General features: G+C 36.2%; 1 protein-coding gene across 3 annotated transcripts in view; it reads right to left on the reverse strand.

Moving 5' to 3' along the window:
• Positions 1 to 21,316, reverse strand: part of DMXL1 (Dmx like 1) — a 90,095-nt gene that overhangs the window by 60,553 nt on the left and 8,226 nt on the right. For all 3 annotated transcript variants that reach the window (XM_040540762.1, XM_040540764.1, XM_040540763.1), the window contains exons 2-9: positions 17,981 to 18,106; positions 11,880 to 11,957; positions 9,836 to 9,914; positions 9,082 to 9,214; positions 6,720 to 6,786; positions 5,087 to 5,262; positions 3,726 to 3,915; positions 1,107 to 1,275 (exon numbers count right to left, since the gene is read on the reverse strand). In XM_040540762.1, the coding sequence (XP_040396696.1) occupies positions 1,107 to 1,275; positions 3,726 to 3,915; positions 5,087 to 5,262; positions 6,720 to 6,786; positions 9,082 to 9,214; positions 9,836 to 9,914; positions 11,880 to 11,957; positions 17,981 to 18,106 (1,018 nt within the window). The remainder of the gene's footprint in view (positions 1 to 1,106; positions 1,276 to 3,725; positions 3,916 to 5,086; positions 5,263 to 6,719; positions 6,787 to 9,081; positions 9,215 to 9,835; positions 9,915 to 11,879; positions 11,958 to 17,980; positions 18,107 to 21,316) is intronic.

A 21,316-nucleotide genomic window follows, 5' to 3' on the forward strand; every position in this document is an offset into this window, starting at 1 on the left:
AGAAGCTTTAAAGAAACATTCCTTTAAGACACTTGGTAGTAATAGATACAGCGACTGCAGATGTTTCCTGTAGAAACAGAGTAACTTGATGGTACAGCACAAACCAGCAAAAAGTCTCTTTTTGTTACACTGTATGAAATTCTACATGTATCTGTGAAAGAAACATGAGCTAATACTAAAAAAGATGAAGACTAACTCTAATCTTCTTACAGGAGAAAGTGTTCACAGATTGCTTCAATAAAGCATCAATAAAGGAAACTCATTGTTCTTCGTAATCATACCAAAGATTGTACAGCTACAAATATGACCTAATGCATGAAAGCAAAAAGTGGCCTTTCAAACAATGGTTAGACGGGACAAAAAACAATTTAAAAATACTAAGTTTAAGATGGGCCTTAATGGGCAAATATATTACGTAATCCTTTTCTTGAACTACTTAAGTCTGGACACATGAAAACACATCACAGCAGTAAAACCATAATGAAAGGCTCTTTAATAACACATTTCTATTCAGCTTTTCAATTGGTGGACATAACGCTTCATTTTCAGCATGGGCATAAAATTACGAAAACAGAAATAGTCGTTATTAGAAGTTTTTTTTTCTTCCCATAATGCCTTGCAACATAATGCATGAGCAAGACAATATTCAAGTTTATGGAACACAAGATGCAGATGTGTTTTGCCTGGTTCAGAGACAGAACAGAAGTAGGGAGATGCATGGTTACTTCAGACACTTAGTATATGGTAATCATTTTAAACAAAAAAATCTCCAAGCTTCTTATCACTGTGCAGTCTACAATACAGTGCATGCAGCCAACACAATTAACATTAAATTTGTAAATCTAGTCACAAATACTGCACCTCAGACCACTGTGAATTTCAGTTAAAAGATGACAGAAAATGAAAGCCATGATTACTGTAGAGAAAATCTGTTCCAAGAACTTTATTACTGGATAAAAGTTCTTCCAAGCATTAAAAGAAACCAACTTGCTAGTCATTTTGTACAATCAGATAAACAGAACTGACAAATTAAAGCTTACGCAGACAATGCATGCCTAAGAGAAAACAGTAATTGCCCAGTAGCAAGGATTTACCATGGTTCTTACCTGTGGCTGGATTGATACTGGCAGCAATATGGAAGTGACAGAGTGCATTTGCATGAGGAGGAATGTTCCTGTGAACTTCGTGAGGATCTTGCTGATGTGGAGAGTATCCAGTATGTGCTACAACAGCACCAGACCTCCTCCTCCCTCGTCGAAAGTGCTTCAAGTTTAACTGCATGAAGAATAAGGTGTCATTTTTAATTCCTTTCAAAAAGAAAAACTAGATTTAATCTTTAAGTGGTTTCTTAAACATTAGGGCATGAAATATATTTTTCAGTTTAAAATCTACTTTAAAGTATCAGCAGAGTTTCTTGCAAAAATTACAACATTCAGATTGTACCTTCAGTAGAAAGATACCAGTGCTTTCAGGTTCATTTATAAAGGCCCACACAGCACTGTGACATTGTTACTGTTCCATATTTCAGTGTGCTGACAATACTTCTACAGCTTTTATACTTAAACAGAAAATATTACTGTTTCATAAACATCACGCTTAGTAAAGATTCTGAATGGAAAAAGAAACAAATTCAAATCATTTTGTTTCAGAGAGACTGTGAAAAATTACGTCAGTACTTTGCATATGATTAGATCAATAATTCCCCCCTCTTCTCCCATAAGGGCCCTAAGAGGGGCCCACAGGGTAAACCCTTAGATTTTAAGGTTCACTCTGGTATTAGGTTTCTGCGACGAGATTTTGGTAGCAGGGAGCTGCAGGGATGGCCTCTGTGAGCAGAGCCCAGAAGCTGCCCTACTGGTAGGGCTGATCCCCATCAGGTCAGAGCCAGCTACAGCTGCTCCAAAAGGAACCCAAAGGTGGCCAGAGATGAGCTGTGAGCAATGCTGGTTGTGACTCTGGGAGAGTAGATTTAAGAAAGGGAAAAAAAAAAAACTGCAGTGCAACATCAGCTGGGAGAGGGGAGTGAGAACCAGCCCTGCAGCCCCCAAGGGCAGTGCAGCAGGAGGGCAGGAGTGCTCCAGGCACGCAGCAGCAGTTCCCCTGCGGCCTCTGGAGAGGCCCCTGGTGGAGCAGGCTGTCCCCCTGCAGCCCATGGGTCCCACATGGAGCAGATCTCCATGCTGCAGCCCATGGAGGACCCACAGGCTTCAAGAACTGTGGGAAGCCTATACTGGATTAGTTTGGGAAGGACAGCATGACATGGAAGGGACTCTGCACTGGAGCAGGGGAAGAGAGTAAAGATGAAGAAGCAGCAGAGACATAGCATTATGGACTGACTGCAGCCCCCATTCCCCATTCCTCCTGCACTGCTTGGTGGTGAACATAGAAGTGAGTGGATGGAGGGAGAAAGTTTTTTTTAGTTTGCTTTGAGATCTCACTGCTTTAGTGTGCTAAAAATAGGCAATAAATTACATTCATCTCCCTTATACTGAGTCTGTTTAGCCTGTGACAGTAATTGGTGAGTGGTCTCCTTGTCCTTATCTCAACCCAAAAGCCTTTCTTCATCATATTTTCTCCCCTTGTCCTTCTGAGGCAGAGTGAAAGAGCAGCATGGTGGTGCTGAGCTATCTGCCAGCATTACATCACCACAAATCCCACCCACACAAGCAGGTTTATTCCAAATGGAAAAACAATGTAATTTTTAATATCGACTACAACAGTATTAAAGAGTTACACTCTGCACAGTGCACATTTCAAGTCCATTGTGCTGTAGCTATCTATACAAGTACGAAAAGGTAAAAAAGATATATAATTTCTATTACAGTTGGTATTTTCCTCTTGGTATTCCTTTATACTTGTTATCCTTTTCACCTGTCCACAGCACACATGTAAAATAGTATTCTCACGATTTTTGCATTTTTTTTTAAACATTGCCTCTTACTTTCAAGAGAAACACAAAACTGTCTCCAACTTCCTTTTTCTTACTCCTATTGGAATAGTTTGTTTGCTCTGTCGTGTCTTTCAGTCTGACAAATTTTTCATCGATGCACATGCTATAGAGGTACCATTCCTATGCTGACTACATCACTCAATACAAAAGTACTATGTCCACAAACATAGTCCACAGAGCTTTGCTGCAGAACTCTAATGCTTCACTTTATTTCTGCTTCCCATTGCTTAGAAAACATCTGTTAAGGATCATTTGCCCTAGAGATACAGCTAGAGAGCTGCCTGATCTACCTGAGGACTGTAGCAGGAAGGCAAAGGTCATCTTCTCTCAGTCTTACCACCACCTTTTCCAACTGCACAAGCCAGAGAACATGCCACACCTTCAGAGGTAACAAGTGAACCTCTACCATACAAAGGCAGCATTATTTGTGGGTTTTACACATCCTGCATACAGAATGTGCTCCATACTGTTCCTGGGCCTTTGAACAAGATAATATAAAAGCACTTTGCTTCAGTCACCTGAATAGTGTATGTAGCAGTGATATAATGTCATTGTGTTTTCTAATTTAAAGCTCAGTAAAATGGCTGTCAGCTCTTGCTGTCTGCCAGGTAAACATGAGGGTGATTTCAAATAAATTTATTGTTTTATAACAATATACAGACCTATTCTATGAAGGATTATAGTTTATAATACATGTTCAAGGTATCAGTTACAATCCTGTCTAAAATTATCTGTGTACATATGCTTATTCTCAATGTTCAATTTCACTTCTTACCTCTAATGCATTTTGCATTCGTTCCTTACTTGAAGTATTTCTCTTGAAGTTATTTGTGAAGTTCACTGCTTCAGTCCAACTGTTGTTTCCTCCACCATATAACAGGCTGTCATTGGGTAACAAAGTCTCTGCCCAGAGACGACAAACGTTATCCTTACAGCAAGTCAGGAGTACATTGCAGACAGCACCACTAATGAAAGAAAATTAAAGGTGTGAAGATGCCACTTACAGTCACACAGCATGAAACCAAAGCAACAGTACCAAACTGTTTCCATTATTGGTTTTTAGAATTGCACAAAGTCACTTGCATACTAAGGAAATAAACATTTGAAGAGACATTCTTGGGAAAACTAATGCTATATGATAGGCTTTCATGTCTATTCAAGTAACCAAACATAAATTACTTCAATAATTTTCAAATCTCAAACTTAATAACAACTGTGGAACACTGAATCATGGATTTCAACTTACAGATTCAGTCATAGCTCCAACAGCAGTATTTATGTATTTTTTTTTCAAAGTCCTTCACACAAAACACTAATAATACTCTGCATACCTGTCCTCAGTTCTCCAGGTCTTACTGTTACTTAGCATTTTCAAAACTACATATTCAAAGCAGAGAAACCAGTGCAACATCAGGAATACAACTGCAAATTTAGAACTACAAACTTATCTTAATGACTATTTTTCCAAGTGCAATTTACATTAGGTATATATGCAAAAAATCCGATTAACTTAAACTAGACACTGCAAAAAAATATACAGATCATGAGATTTCCAGCTCATGTAAGTTTACAATTTAGTTTTAGCTAAGATTCAAAAATGCCATGGATCTTCTGACTCCGAAGTAGGCATTATGGAATAAGTGGATTTTCCCAGCTTATTAAGGGACTATGGTAATGGCTTTATGTTTGTATAAAGGTTGTTTTTAAGGTTTGTATAAAAGACAGCATAAACTTGCCCAAACACAAAGGTATACAGAATTCAAATGGCTACTGATTGGAATAATAGCCACAGTAAAAGCATGCTTGCAGGATACAAAATCGCTAGTGTTATTTCAGTCTGAGATTACAGTTACTTACGAAAACTAGGGAAAGGGTATTTAGGAATAGTCAGAACACAAAATTAAAACCCCCAAACTATCAATTCCAAATGATCATTTTAATCCAATTTGCAGATACTGTTTGTCAGAGGTCTAGCTTCGTACTAGGTAGCGAAACAAATTGTAAGAACCATAAGAAATATTTGAATACTTCTGAAAGAAACCATGAAGTGACAGGACTTTTGAATTGCTCTTTTTTCTTTTGGCTTGTTTTTTCTTTTGAACAGTTCACAAACCTCACATTGTTAGAACTACTCACCGTGGCATGAATTTGCTGGTCTTCCTCCATGAGAATGAATTTACTGATCGAGGATGGGCCAAATAAACAAATGAAAAATCAATTTCTTGTGCTTCTTTTCCTGGACTTGCACCTGGTGGTGTTACGGCTGATCGCCAGCTGTCTGTATTGTACCACACTTTCACAAGACAATCGTCCTGGGGTGGGGAAGGGGTTGGCACAATAAATAAGAATACTTTGGATAAGAATATGCATCAAAAGGACTTCATACTTTAAAATCCATCTCCTTGGTTTTAATTTTTCCTCCAAGTGAAATACTTTGCTGATGACAATAACTCAGCTCAGTAAATAGAACTTCAAAACCCAATTATAAAGAAAACATGGTAGCAGAGCTGCCTTTTGATCTGTCTTGCCATTACTAATTTGACTTTCATTTTGCTCCTTCTGATTAGCTGTCAGTTTTTAGTTACAAATCTTCAAGCTGTATTGCCATTCAAATATCAATAACACTGTACTTCGGCAGAAAAAAACAGTTACACAACATTCAATTCTAGGAATACAAACACAAGTAAAAGATGACATCTCGAAATTCATGCTTGGTTCTTGAGAGACCACTTTTCTTACATATGCAAATAAAAAAAATGAAAAATCATGTATTTAGAGACCCTGCCCATATATCTTTAAGGACCAGATAAACTAATCTGGATCTAGATTTGCAAGCTGATGATAAACTCAGTATGTAAGTATGTATAAATGGATAAATGGTACATACTAGCATTTTTTCCTTTTAATAATTCTGCAGTCTCTGCTAGATTATTTTAGACAGCATAAACTTGATGCCTACTTGCATCTGTTAATCTGTGTAAAAACTGCTCATAGTGTAAGGTTTTCTGTGTTTCAGTACTGTTTCTGTACTGTGTTTCAGTAATCTGGAAACATAACTTACTCCCTCTCCCTTCCCCCCATCTAATTCAAAAATTCCATAAATTCTCACAAGATTTTTATTTTTTTAACCCATGTCAGTGTGAATCTCCCCTCATATAAAGAAAACAGTATTACTCAGAGCTGCAAGCGATTCATTTAGCATCCCTTAATAAGCAGTATAAACTCCTGTATGTACTTGTGATATTTTTTTCACTGGATGCTTTACAACAACTTGACTTCTCTGCTCTCAATTGTTAGGATATTATTCTCTTATAAAATGCAAACAAGAAGTTTGGTAGTATAAATAAAAGATAAATTTGATAATGCTTAAGAAAGTGAAAAGATATGGTGAGATTATGCTTTATTTTCTCAAGGGGTTTTATTGCTTTTGCTGAGAAGCCACTCAATGGGCATACAAAGCTGATCTATAAGATGGGCTACAAACTCTGATGTTAACTATATGGGAAAGTATATTCTGTGTTTTACAGTTTAATACTGACTCAAAATAGGCATTTTAAAATAGTACTCTGAATATTTTATTGTTTTCACCATCAGTGTATTTATTACCTTTCTCCCAAATTCTCCTTTTACTAAAAGTGTAAAGGTACATAGAGATCACTGGAAAGACTATGCAAAAAAAAAAAAAGCTATAAAAATGAAAACTTTCATTAGAAAACCTGAGAGAAAAAAAAAAGCTATCTGCATTTGTATAAAACAACAAAAAGTTTACCTTTCCAGCAGTAGCAAAAAACTCCCCATCTGGCGAGAACTTCATTAAACAAACTTGAGAAGCAGTTCTACGAAATAAATACATTTAAAAATAGAAAATAAGTTTTAAGAACTTTTTCAGAACTCTAAACAGTTTTTACCTTTGAATTCATGAAAGCGATCTAATTCTTATATGCAGGTGTCCGATGTACTATGTGGAACAATTTAAGCTTTAACAAAGTCGACAAGGAAGAGGTAAACTTGTGTACAATACCTGGTAGAGGTCACACAGGAAAAATGGGAAACTAAAAAGTTGCTGAGAGCAAACACAATATCCCGTATTACAAATTACTGTAATTGAAAAACTGCGGCTAAACTTGTCTGCTTCACCCCAAATATGCTCCATTTCCACTCTGTAAATAATTGGATTTCAAACTGAGTTCTTTCAGCCCATGTTATCTTCCAAGTTATCTGAAAAAAGAGACCTCAGTTTCTCATACTCCCCACAGTTATAACTGAAGAAAACAAAAATGTATAAAAATAATAACACACTTAAGTATTTGAAATTAATTCTTATATTAATAGTCAGTGTGGTAGAAGCAGCCACACTGAAAAACCTAGACCTAGTTAAGTGGTTTCTTTCTCCTGTGTTTTACTTTCACTGGAAAATACAAAAAAATGTATTTTACAGGTTTTCAAGCACTGAGCTGGCACCTATACGACAGGCTTATTAGTGGCAACAAGAACACACAAGAATTTAATTATGCACTTAAAGTACATTGTATATTTTCATCTTGAATTTATTAGACTTGTGTAACAAGTTGTAAAGCCTAACTTTTGAAAGGATTAAGTTAGCCATTGGGTCAGCGCAAGCATGTTAGTGTATGCAATAAGAGCAGCAAGTCAATTACAAAATCTGCACATCAAAGAAAGGCAATTTTCAACTCAATTTCAGCAATGTGCTCCTACTACAGCCAATATTAAGATATTTGGGAATGCCTCCTTCAGACATTAAAAATTATTCTGGCATAAGACAATATTGCAAAATCGGTATCTTGCAAACTTCTTAACAAGAAAAAAACTGTTCTAAATCTAACAGACATACAAATGCTAGAAGACACACAGGCACAAAAGCACTTGCTTGACAGAGCAAGTTCTGTTGACCCTTATCAGGGCCTGCTAGCTCAAAGTACGCAAAACCCAGGTCTCATTCTTCCGCAAAATTAGAGGTATTAAACAAAGATAAGGTTTGAGATACAGATGCAAAACTTATTGAAGGGACAGAAGAAGAGCAGTATCTGCATGTTACTGACTGCTACTACCACACTCCCACATCCTCAAGCCATAACTTTGGCATTGTATCTGCAAGCTGACGACTCCTCCCATAAGGTGGAGAAATTATGGCCCAAAGGTTTAATCAATAAATTGAGTAAGTCTTTACCTCGTAATTTAGAAAGTTCACCATATTCAAAGGAAAATTTTTCTGTTGGATAATCTTGTGATTTTAAACACTGCTGGTAAAAGTTGGGGAGTACAGGGAAAAGAAACAATTGAAAGATTTTTTAAAAAGGGCTTTTCCAGGCACATCCAGGGAACTACCTACTAATGACATGTGTTTCATGCAGAGTAATTGCAGGTGGGTCCCTCCAGCCAACCACTTAGGAAGACTTAATTAAAGAGGCTGCCAAACAGAACACTAATCCCAAGCAACCAGTGCACTTGGTGTATTAGAAGAGTCTTCCTGTGGTGGGAAGGACCATGATTTGGCTTAAAAACGGAAGTACTGAACTAAAGCTCTTCTGACTGTACCAATACACAGACACAAAAACTCTAAGGATTAGCTAGCATGAATATGAGAAAAGCATTCAGAGATGTAGTAAAACAGAATCTGTCCATCTTTGCGTGAATCTTCTAAATATCCAAAATAAATACAGAAAAAGCAAAATGTGGGAGGGTGTGTGCAAAGGAAACAGAGGTGCAGTAGAAGAAATTTATCTGAAGGAATTTTATTTGAATTGGTACTGCAAGCATAACAACCTTCAAATATGCAGCTTTCATCTTACTGTACAAGGAACAAAGTCTGCTAAGATGGTCACAATAGCAGCCTTCACACAGCATTCTAATAGTACTCAATATAATTGAAGATCTGCTTAAAAGCATAAACTACCTCAAAACAACTAGTTACAATTACTTACAACGGGTCTTGTAGGAAGAAATAAATGTCACATATTCAAGGGAAATACAATTCAAATTTATCACTTTTAATAATATTTATCAAATTGAAGTATACAATAGGGTTTCACTGTACTACAGTAAGTATTTAATCTGAAAGGTATAAACCAGCAAGGAAAAAGGAATTCTTTGTTTCTAAACCAGTTTCTTACTTGCATTGCCAGATACACCTCCATTCTCCACATCCAACATCTGTTCTTTCAGTGTTGTCATTGTCAGAAGAGTTATCCGAAGGAACATTGGACCAAAGCTGAAGACAATTGGAACCAGTCAAAAGGCGAGTGCCTAAAACATGTATTTATAACAATGTAAGTACAAAACAAGTTGAAAAACATAGATTTCTATAAAGACAGAAAAAAAAAAACAGTTCTGTGTTCTGAAACCAGATACACTGGAGAACAAAATAATACCAGATATTAAATGTATGCCTTTTTTATAGCAAAGTTACTATAATAGCAGTGTGTCTTTCACACATTCCACTGCACTGATAGATTGGATCAATCCTGAAAGAAGGTAGCTTGTACTCTCCTGTATTATGAGACATATTGACTTCACTATGTACAGCTGAAATAGTGAAAATCCATCAGATTTTCAGAGCAGTCTTTTCTAAAGAGAGGGACCCAGAGCTACTGTGTATGTCCCTCTTTCACTGTAATACTTATTTAAGCCACTTTTAAAAACATTACATATTGCTGAGATTAGGATAATCAAGTAACACCATACAGATTCATCTAATATTTTGTCTCTCCTCTTGCTACAAGTAACCAAAGGCAGATTTCACTTCACTTTGGTATTTTCTATCATGCTAGAAAAAAACAATCTTTTTCTTGTCTCCAAGAAACAGCAAAATCTAAGTAAGAAGTCAGTTGCTCAAAGAGTTAAGTGTTTCTTATATTCTCTTCTTACCTGCGGGATCCCATGTTAGATTATGTGCTATACCTTCCAGTACAATTTGAGCATTCTTCTGCCACTGATAATGTAACCTCTGAAATGTTAAGTATTCACAAACATTAGCATAGAAATGCTTTCTTCCCCTCCCCTTTTATAATAAAAATATCACATCTTCACTACACTCTCCAACTTTTATGAAGGATGTTTCTAAAAACAAATGACTACTCATCTAACAAAAATTGTTTCATGCTGACTTTAAAACAAAAGAGCTTTCCATTTATGTGATCAAATAGAGGTTTTTTAACTTAGTTAAATAATAAAGCTTGAAAAAAATTTTGATTATATAATCATCATCAGGATCTGAGCTTTCTAAAAAGGAAGTACAATTTCATTAAAAAATATCAAAAGAAAAAGTACACTTAATGCATTTAGTATTTGATATCAGTAGTACTGTTAAATTAAAGGTTTTCAGTAAGTTCAGGATCTAATATATGATACTAATCTTAAGATAGTTGACAACTCTAGTTTTTGGTTATTACTTCTTTCCTTGAAACAATGTGAGGATTAGAATCACTAAATATTTATCCTGTCTGTCTTCATAATAGGTTATAACACTAAGAACACTGTGGTTTTGTTTTGAATTCACAGTTTTAAACTAATTACCCCCCCCACTACAAAAATATCAAACCAATGTATATGAAATCTAAAATACAACCACTTAATTCCACCACTAAATCTTCTAGATGTGGTGGAAAACAGTTAAGTTGCATTTGTAGATAAGGATACGAAGCAAGTATTTCTGAAGCTGACTTTTTTTTCTTAATCCTTAATATACTAACAAATGGAAAAGACAGACAACATTATTAAAAATTAATTACACTGTAAATTATTGCAGAGAAGTTAACTGCAAGAATGATGTAACTAAATATTTCTTGAATTGTAAATATTTGATATATTCGAAAGAAAATCATTAGTGGAAGAGCACTTCCTCTATTGCTTACAGCTACTACAGTAATTTTCAAGTTTCAAGACATAGGTAGTGTTAATGGTATAGAAAAACATATTCAGGGTGGATTCAATGGCCCCACTGATCAAAAAGAAAGCAATACATCTAAAAAGTTCATGTGAACATAACAAGTCCCGTTTTACCATGATTTTATTCCACTTCTTTCCAGTGGTATAAAACATAACATGTATATTCAATACCTGCTATTTAATGAGTATATCAAACACCACTGTTTTACAAGTACAGAAGGAACCATATGACTGAGTTGCTTAGCATGAAGGAAACCAATTATATAGCTATGCAAAAATTATGTTAACGCAAACAGAGAGACCAAACCCCGCGAGAAGAGTAGAGAGTTCCTCAAGCAATTGTTGCTCTTATTGTCAAACTGACGTTGATTAGACCCTAATACTTCTAAGTATAATGGTAATCCTTTCCATGTAAGAAGCATGGATAAATAACTTGTTCTAAAATAAATTACTTGGCAGAAATTAATACTCAGATCGCTGATTCACTAACCACTGTCACCAGACGCAAGCCATGCTATCAAGAGACTACAGTTTTATTCACCACTATAACTTTTATGTGTAAGCATTCAGTTAGATGTTTTACAAGAGTCTTAATAAGCTTTTTGAAAATATTAAAGATTTGAAGAACTGTATGCAGTTCTATAAAACGAGGTTAAAATAAGAACTGTAAAACACATCAGGACATAAAGGCTACACAAGATGGTCCAGAAAGGAATTCCTATGGTAATGGCTATACTCTCTGGAATACATGTTAGGTTCTGGAATTTTTAGAATATGTATTTTACAGCCAGAAAAATAAAATAAAATGAAGCATTACAGTAAAACCTATTTTTAAAGAACTATTCCAAATAACTTCTCTGCCCTGCTCCTACCATTTTCACTTCCCAAGGACCATCCTATAGCTCAATTTTATTCCAGCATTAAATTAAGACATCAAAGACATACTCAATTTTAAAGTAAACCAGAGAAATTAGTTAAGCTTTACAACCGAGTAAATGAAATTAAGGAGTGACGAACTACTTACATTATGATGACTGCTGTTCTGCTTCAAGAGGCTAACCGGCTCAAAGATACAAATCACATTTCCGTAAGAAGCTGCAATCTAAAGCAAATTATATGTACATAAACACATGCATTAAGAAACAAACTATAGAATAAGCAAGAATAAAATGTGGTTCGCTGATTCTATTGTTAACTTTCCTTTTAGAAAAAAAATTGAAGCTCACATCCATATTAACTTTTGATAGCAGAAGAAAAATGACATTCAGCAAAATAACAAAGCAAGTGGTGACAATAACAAAAGTAAATTTAGTTACTCATTAGACCTGATGAACTATTGAGAGTATAGGTGGACATGTGCATTTTTGTTTTCTTAGATAGATTTATTATAAGCAATATGACTTCCATGAATAATTAGGTAAATACTAATTAGGACACTAAAAGAATCTGCCGAGTTCATATTCTAAGAAATGGAAACAACTCCAGAGCACTTCTGTGGACCTCCCCAGCAAGACTATGTTACCCTATGAAACATTAATTCAGAAAGCTTGAGCTACCCAAGCCAAACATCCAATGCAGAGATCACAAAATCAGAAGACCTACTAAATGCTAACACTAAATACTTAAAAAAAAAAAAAAAGTTGTAGTACAGTCAGCATTCATTGGTGTTTCAAATTCTTATTCCATCAGTGGCATCAGCTAACCCAAACCTGCATTAAGGCAAAATTAGGAGTATTTTATCTCAAGACATCTACATAAAAGCAAGCTTAAAACACCTTTTAAGACGGGACAAAACATGACAAATGTATGTGCCTGTCTCTAAATTGGAGAGAGATGGATTTGAACAGTGAACTATGGTGGATAAAGAATTGGCCAGATGGCCACAGCCAGAGAGCTGCAGCCAAGAATTTAATGTCCAGGTGGAGATCAATGACAAGTGGTGTCCCTCAGGAGTCCATATCAGGGCCAATCATTTTACATTTATAATGACCCAGACAATGGGATCAAACATACCCTCAGCAGATTTTCAGATGACACCAAGCTGAGTGGTTCAGTTGACACAACAGAAGGAAGAGAAGCCATCTAAATGGACCTGGACAGGCCTGAGAAGTGGGCTTGCATAAAACTAATGATGTTCGATGAGGCTAAGTGCAAGGTGCTGCACCTATGTTGGGGCAATCCTAAACATTAGTGTAGGCTAGGAGATGAATGGATGGAGAGCAGCCCTGCAGAGAAAGATTAGAGTGTACTGATGGATGAAGAATTGGACATGAACCAGCAGTGAATGCTTGCAGCCCAGAAAGCCAATCATATCCTGGGCTGCATCAAAAGAAGCATGGCCAGCAGGTCAAGGAATGTGATCCCTGAAGTGTTCAAGGCCCAGCTGGGGGGCCTTTGAGCAACATGGTCTCATGGGAGGTGTCCCTGCCCAAGGCAGGGGGGTTGGAATTAGATGGTCTTTAAGGTCCCTTCCAATCCAAACCACCCAATGATCCTAACATGAAAGGCCTCAGGCAGAGAGTCACAAGGCAATGTTGCCTATAAGTACTCTAAAGTGTAGAGATTTACAGAAATTATAAGGTTGCATAGGTTATGCCAATAACCAATACCCTAAATTCTAAAGTAATGCTTGACATTAAGAGGAGCAAGATGTCATGGTTTTGGCTGGGATAGAATAAATTTTCTTCATAGAGGGTTATATGATGCTGTGTTTGGGATTTTTGATGAAAATAGTGATGATAGCACACCGACGTTTCAGTTGTTGCAGAGCAGTGCTCTCACAGAGCCAAGGCCTTTCCAGGTCCTCGTGGTGCCCACCAGCGAGGAGGCTGGGGGTGCACAAGGAGCTGGGAGGGGACACAGCCAGGACGGCTGGCCCAAATGGAACACAGGGATGTCCCGTGCCATGTGGTGTCACGGTCAACAATAAAACTGGGGTAAAGAAGGTGGAAAAGGGGGGGACATTGGGAGTGATGGTGTTTGCCTTCCCAAGAAACCGCTATGTGTGATGGGCCCTGCTCTCTGGGAGTGGCTGACACCTGCCTGCTGATGGAAAGCAGTGATTGGATTCCTCGGTTTGCTTTGCTTGTGCGCACAGCTTCTGCTTTACCTGTTGAACTGTCTTTATCTCAACCCATGAGTTCTCTCACTTTTACCTTTCTGATTCTCTCACCCATCCCACCCTGCGGGAGTGAGCAAGCAGCTGGGTGGTACTCATCTACCTGCCAGGTTAAACGAAAACACAAGATAATGCTACTATCTATAGTTCTGATATTCTGTAATAGTCAGTTTCTTATTTCTGTGAAGTTCTTGCTCAGAAGGTATTGTTTTTTAAAGCAACGGTAAGTCAGAGTCAGTTTATAGAACATGTTTTGATTTCAGTATCAGCCACAAATATTTTAAGAAAAAAAGTACTGAACAATTGTACCTAAATTAATATTTAAACTGGAACAGTAGATCCATGGTTTCCAAAGAAACCCTCTGCATTAAAAAGAACAGATAGTTAAACCTCTATCAAACTAACAACCTAAACATCAGCCTGACCCAGAAATGCCAACAATAATTTTGTCACAGTTACAAAATGGCTAAACAAACCTTTTCTTTCCATCTCAGACTAATATCTGCCCTCTCTAAAACTCTTTAAGTACCTCAGTTACTCTTTTATTCCAGTAATTCCATTCCACACACCAACAGCAGCATGTCTACATAGAATCATGTTGATTAGACTTTTTTTCTTCCCCCCCTTTTTTTTTTTAACCAAATGTGGACAGATCTTCTGCCTATTATTGTTGTTTTTTTGTTTGTTTGTTTGTTTTAAAGACAAACTAACATTACCATGCCAAAATGCTACACAAGGAAGTGTACAGAGCAACTGTTACTGCATGGAAGTTCCATAGGCTTCCATGGCATCAGAGACACTTTCATTAGTCTTCATTCAGCAGCGTGTCACTGAAAAGAATAATGCAGATTTGAGTGTTGACTAACTTCCCGAATTACCACAATAATTGCCCAGATGGCAACAAAAATTCTTGCGTTGCAAAGCCCTTGTATTGAATGTGTGTGGAGATGCCTTATTGGGTTGTAAGACAGAGGTTACCACTATTTGTGTGCCACCATCAAGTGGAACTTCCCTCACCCTCATTGTTTTGTCCAAACTACCAATGGTCTCATTTTATGAAGTTTTAGTGTAATCTTATATATATCAGTTTATATTAACAAAATATATAATAATTTCTATATTGTATATTATTAATATAACAATTATTAGTAATATTAATGTTATCAAATAGTTTCTGGATACACTTATGTTTTTCCTCATTAGTCCTCCACATTAAACAGGCTGACTCAACAGTTTTCTCATTCACGAGGTCTTACTAAACGATATTAGCATTCACTACCAATCAACATAAATAAAACAATCAGTTACTTTGAAAAGAATCCAGACTGCCTAAAAAAAAGTTCAGTTCATTTAATTATAAGCCGTGAATTCAAAACTCAACTTGCAAATTCAAAATAATTAGTAGCCCTACTGGTAAGAAATGTCTTATTTAACAAACTGCTCTTACTTACAGAACCAATTTTCTAGAAGTAACCTATTAGCATTTATATTAAATGAAAATTTTAATTTACCTACAATTTTCTTCATTAGTAAAATATTCTGTTCCATACATAAAACACATCATATATATTGTAACAGTGCTGTCACCACCTACGACACTTAAAACAACTTTGATTAAATATTTCAAATTATCTGAAGCTAGTGACATCTTCTTGTACACTGTCAGGTATTTCTACTAGCCACGCCATCAGAAAAACTAAAATTTTGTCACATTTAAATCAAAAGTTTTGGTCTTAATTTACATGTTAATTAGAAGAAGCGGCAAGAGGCTTGTAGCTTACACTGTGTGGGAGATGGTCAAGTATAATACTCACTTCCAAATAAATCTTTCATTACCATGTTGCATACAACCAGAGGCAAGAGATTCAGTGGCCTACAATTACATTGTTCTCTTTGTAGATGTAATTAGTCCTTGTAAATCTATGGGAGATTTATTTATTTATTTAACATATATAGACACAAACGCTTGTAAATATAAACAGATACATGCATGCCCTCTTGGAATGATTAAAAACTCTCATACAACTTATCTCATTCTTTGAGATAGAGTTAAATTTCTCCCCAAAACTAAGTAAGTGAGAATATGGTGCCATATCCCAGCCTACCATTCAAAGCCAAGGTAGGGGATGATCAAGCATGAACCCCCAAGGTGGTGCTACTTCAAAGTAGTTTCACAAGGCATTAGCTTCCCAATGAACTAGAACTGGATTTAGAGGGCAAGAACAAATGAAAATTTGAACTCATTATTTTCATAACCAGTAAACAACCCTTTTACAAACTAATTCTGTCATCCAAAGGGCAAATGATGGGAAATCCTTCAAACAGAAGTAAAGGCCAGATATTTGTAGAAAGTACTTCATAGCAGCTCTCCGTAAGTTAAAAAATTAAAAAGGTACATAATTCATAAACTACAAATTATTAACAAATGTCTTCTTGAAAGGTTCAAAATTACAGCCAAATTAAGCTGCATTATTTGCATTCCGTTTCTTCCTATTGATCTTAAAGAACAATCTAGCAGTTAACTGAAGAGAAATGTGTCAATACTGATGACGATTCTCTAAGAAGGTATGCCATTTTTGCAGCAGCAAGCTGGAAATACACTGACCTATCAGTCAACAGATTCCTAGTTATTCACTACTTATTCACACACGTTATTCCTAGTTATTCACACAACTGAAAGTTGTTTCAATACCCTACAAATACATCAGACTAATCACTAGCAGCAAACTATGCTAATTTGCAGAATCAAAGTGACCATGTAGGTCTATTTACAAACTGATAAAATCCTAAAACTTAGTAAGTTCAGAAGTTTCATATATACATATATATAAATCTGCAAATCAAGGGCAGTTTGTCATCTAAATATGTTCAGAACTGCTCTCAGGAAGTCAAGATGACCTTCCAAAATTGGAAGAAAAATATTATAAACTTGTGTGTTACGTGATCTGCACATGCATTTCACCATCCATTAATATACATCCAGTGAATTCAAACAAGAAAACTTTCTAGTTAGCAGCCAGGGGAGAAACAAACATTCTTTACAGCTTTGAGCTACCAGAGATGGAAAAGAGAACACCTCCACATTTTCATTAATGCTCCTTCACTACTGTTGCAAGAATTCATCATTCAAACATTAAAATGCAGGAACAAAGAGTAGCTGTGGATCCTCTAGACTGTCATTCATAGACTTCACATGTAAACATAGAGCAGTTTCCATGCAGAGGTCTTATCTGAAGACTGACACCATAATCTAAGCAAAGCTCTTACCAATTTACAAGGCTCGTAGTGATATGCAGAATGATAATGTTACTACCCCACTAAGGCTTAAAGAAAGGAAAGAAGCAAAAAAAATACCCTCTTCCATGAGCCAACTTTTACCCACAGTTCCTACGTCATTGGTAAAGAGTTTAACAACACTGTGACATCCCTACAGACAGAGCTGCTTTGTTCATTCTTTTTTATTTTTACAGTTAAGGAAGGTGTCTATAAGAATAATTTTAAACCTGTCTAAAATTACAATTTACCTACCTATATGAGAAGACGAGAACTCAAAAAAGGAAAACTCTATACAAAAGCAATTTTAAGCCTTTAAGAATTACTTGAAAGGGATATTATTCTTCTACAGATATGACCTGAAAATGATTTTTGTGGAAGAACTCATCTGCTGCTAGTCACCGGCATATCAAAGCATGACAATGACATACTCAGCAGTGTGAAGATAGAGTGAATAAATTAACTTTGCTCCCACCTTTCTCATCTTTTGGTCAAATTATTGTTATCTCCTCTATGCAACTTCTTGCGCAGCCCTACATACCTTCTACAATCTCATAACCATGCTTACTATTTCACATGTACTATGCTGCTTACCATAAAGAAAGAGATGAAGCAATCAGCCATTTTGCTATTCACTCTTGCGAGTATTCACCTTAGCTTGCAAGCATCCATGCTCCTGAGAAAGCACTTAACATGACATTGCTAGAACATGATCATTACAAACACCTACATACCTTTCCCTGTTGCATTGAACAGTCCACACATCCCACTTGAATGTTTCCATGTTTTGCTCCAGGGATTATCTGTAACCTTTCAAAGTCAGTCCCTAATACAACAATATCACATCCTGATGCATATGCCTAAAAAAAAAAAAGAAACCAGAAAAATTAAACAAAGCTGTAACTGCTCATAGCATCAGTGTATCAGTGAAGAATGAAGTGACATAGTGAGTACATTTTATCCATGTACAGCAACACAGAGACAAGTACAAAGACAGTTGCAAAGATCAAACAGATGTCTACAATTTCAATCAAGCAACAGAAGTGACAGATTACACTCTCTCCATACTTAAAAGCACACCACAACACTTTTGTAACAAGGAAACAGTGGTTTAAAATTGAAGAGGCAAAATGGACGGAGTTATAAAAAACTATGAGAAAAGAAAAAACGTGAAAAACAATGTTCATGCAAAGCAGTATAAAGTGATTATATTTCGTAGACTTGAAAAAGAGACATCTAAAAATAAATTTTCAAAAAGGGGAAAGAGAGGTGAGAAGCTAAAATGCTGTAAGCCATTTAGAAAAAGATAAAATTCAAAAGGAAAACAACGCAGCTTGGCTATAGAAAAGCTGAAGTTTCAGACTAACAAGTTTTGTGTTACTTGCATGCCATGGATTCGTTTTATCTTAAATTTATGTTGTCACTAAGTAATCTAACACCTTTATAGAGCCACCTGTTGAGTATTGCAATGCCTGAATGAAATAGAAATTCTTATCTTTAGGTAAATCATATTAGAAACTAGGCACTGATTAAAATGTCATGAAATATTAAAGATTCGAAAAACTTCTGGGAACAATAGTAAGCAGCAGCATCCAATAAGCATACAAAATATATCATTCAAGTACCAAAGTCCAGCAACAAGGAATGCACAAACAACAAAAAAATTAAGAGCCAGTAAACTAGTACCAAAATTATTAGCACCAACAATTGTATTCTGTCAAAAGACAGACAAACTGTGAAAACAAGCTGCTGCCCAGGAAGATTCAAGAGCAGAACAGTATCACAAGAACTGTGGATGGAAGACTGCAACCAACTCCACTAATTTCTAGTATATTTACTAAAAAAACACTCTTGACTTGAAAAAAGCAGAAAAATGGAACGCTAGATTTGCAAATTTTAGATAGGATGGTCATGCTTTTAGGTGTTTCAGGTTAAGGAGCAATTTTTGTCAAACCTGTCCTAGACTATTGTACCATTACATATATTAAAATGAAAAAATAAAACAAAAATGAAGATTTCAGTGCAAAGCTAATTTCCTCTGCAACGTGTTTAGTCTATTTTACACCATCTTGCCCAGAAAACCAATGACCATTCTCTGCCAATATTCAGGCGTTATTTTCCAACTTTCAGACTACCAGCCAACTTTAAAATAACCTGATTGTTGAAAGTGCTCTCTAGAATTCTTCTGTAGACTAAATACCTTTACTTATGATCATTTACTCTCATCTTTGTGCCCCTTCCTGTCCTGTCTCCTCCTCACCTTCACGGAGATTCAATCAGTACAGTTCCTCCTGTCAAAACTGGATCATTTATTACAAATAGGCAAACTGAACTGTAGGCTCTGATTTAAAACTTAAACCAAAAGAGATTGAGTTCTATTTTCTGCTCAAATTTTAAAGTGATTATTTTGACATCGCAGTGACATGTTGAACTTTTGATCTGTTCCTCACAGAACATTTTTTTCTGAAGTCGAAAACTGTCTCACCTGGTGACTCAATGATTAAATCCTTAGTCCACTAGGCAAAGTTTATTCCAAAGTACAATATATACATCTTTTCCCAAAGCCATTTTGTTGAATTTACTGTTTTGCATGAAGGCAATTTTAAGAAACAAAATACTCCACTTTAAAGAGATAATTAGAAATGTTTTTAAACAAATGAAGTGCCAAAGACCGCACGAAGTCCTCTACCTCTTCTGTATGCCCCTTTAGTCCTTATCAATACTTTGTAAATTTACTAGATTTATCCACATCTGTTTCCCTCCATTTCTACATTCACAGACAAGCCTGAGATCATGTAGAGTCACAACACTACAGTATTTCCACCAAAGGGAGTGAGCAGCAGCATAAATAGTAATACAAAGTACCAGCAGCAATCCCAAAGTTGGTAAACTAACCATTTTAACTGGATCAAGAACACTATCAGTCTTAACATATTTAAAAACAAATCCTGAATACACTTGGATTTTGCATTGGAAGAACTCTGAAGTAACTATCACACCCTGGAGTTTTTAGGAACTTGCATATTCATCGATGTATCAGACATGAGGACCTAAAATAGTACCAGAACACAGTCCTGCTACTCTACACTTTGTTGGACAGTAGTAGCTCAAAGAGGTATGCAAACACCCTATACTCGTGCTGTTTCCTGCAAATGCCCCATTTATGAATGTAAAATCTTGCTCAGGAGCTATACATCCTCTTCCCTTTAGCTACATTTACACAATTATATTACTTGACGATTAATATTCATTTCTTGCCCAACTTCATATGCAATGTGTTTAAAAAGAGAGCATCAAATCAGAGATGGTATTTCTGACAGAAAGTTTGGGAACATCGTCTCATTCCACCAGCTCCCAATTCTAATAAATAACTATAAACGTACTCATAAGAATCCAGACAAGGGTTGGGGTAAAAGGAGTGTCTTTTTATGATCTTCAATTTCTGAAGAAAAATAGTAATACTATTTTTACATTCTGATAATTCTCCACATTACCTGAACAACAACAACAAAATTGACATTCAGGAAAAATAAATCACTTCTGACATCAGTATACTCAGACAGATCAGATCATACTTGCTCACACTGACCCCCAATAAGCTAGAGTACCACTGATTAGCTCTTAAGCCTGTGGAGCAGATCTGTCCCCAATGAAGTAAGAAAAGAGAAAAAAAAAAGCAAACATTTTCAAAGAAATTCCTAATATAACTATAGACAAGCAGAAGGAAACTGACTTGGGAGGTGACTTTTGATGTTTCTTTGATAGAATCATAAAACCATTAAGATTGGAAAAGACCTCTGAGATAATATGGTCCAACCATGTCGCTACCACCAATATCACCCACTAAAACAAATCCATAAGCACCACATCCAACCTTTCCTTAAACACCCCCAGGGACAGTGACTTCACCATCTCCTGTTCCAATGCCTGACTACTCTTTCTGAGAAGAAATGTCTCCTAATTTCCAACCTGAACCTCCCCTGGCACAACTTGAGGCCATTCCCTTTAGTCCTGTCACTAGTTATCTGGGAGAAGAGGCCAACCCCCAGCTGCCCACAACTTCCTTTCAG

Source organism: Cygnus olor, chromosome Z (assembly GCF_009769625.2).
Source record: "Cygnus olor isolate bCygOlo1 chromosome Z, bCygOlo1.pri.v2, whole genome shotgun sequence".
NCBI lineage: Eukaryota > Metazoa > Chordata > Aves > Anseriformes > Anatidae > Cygnus > Cygnus olor.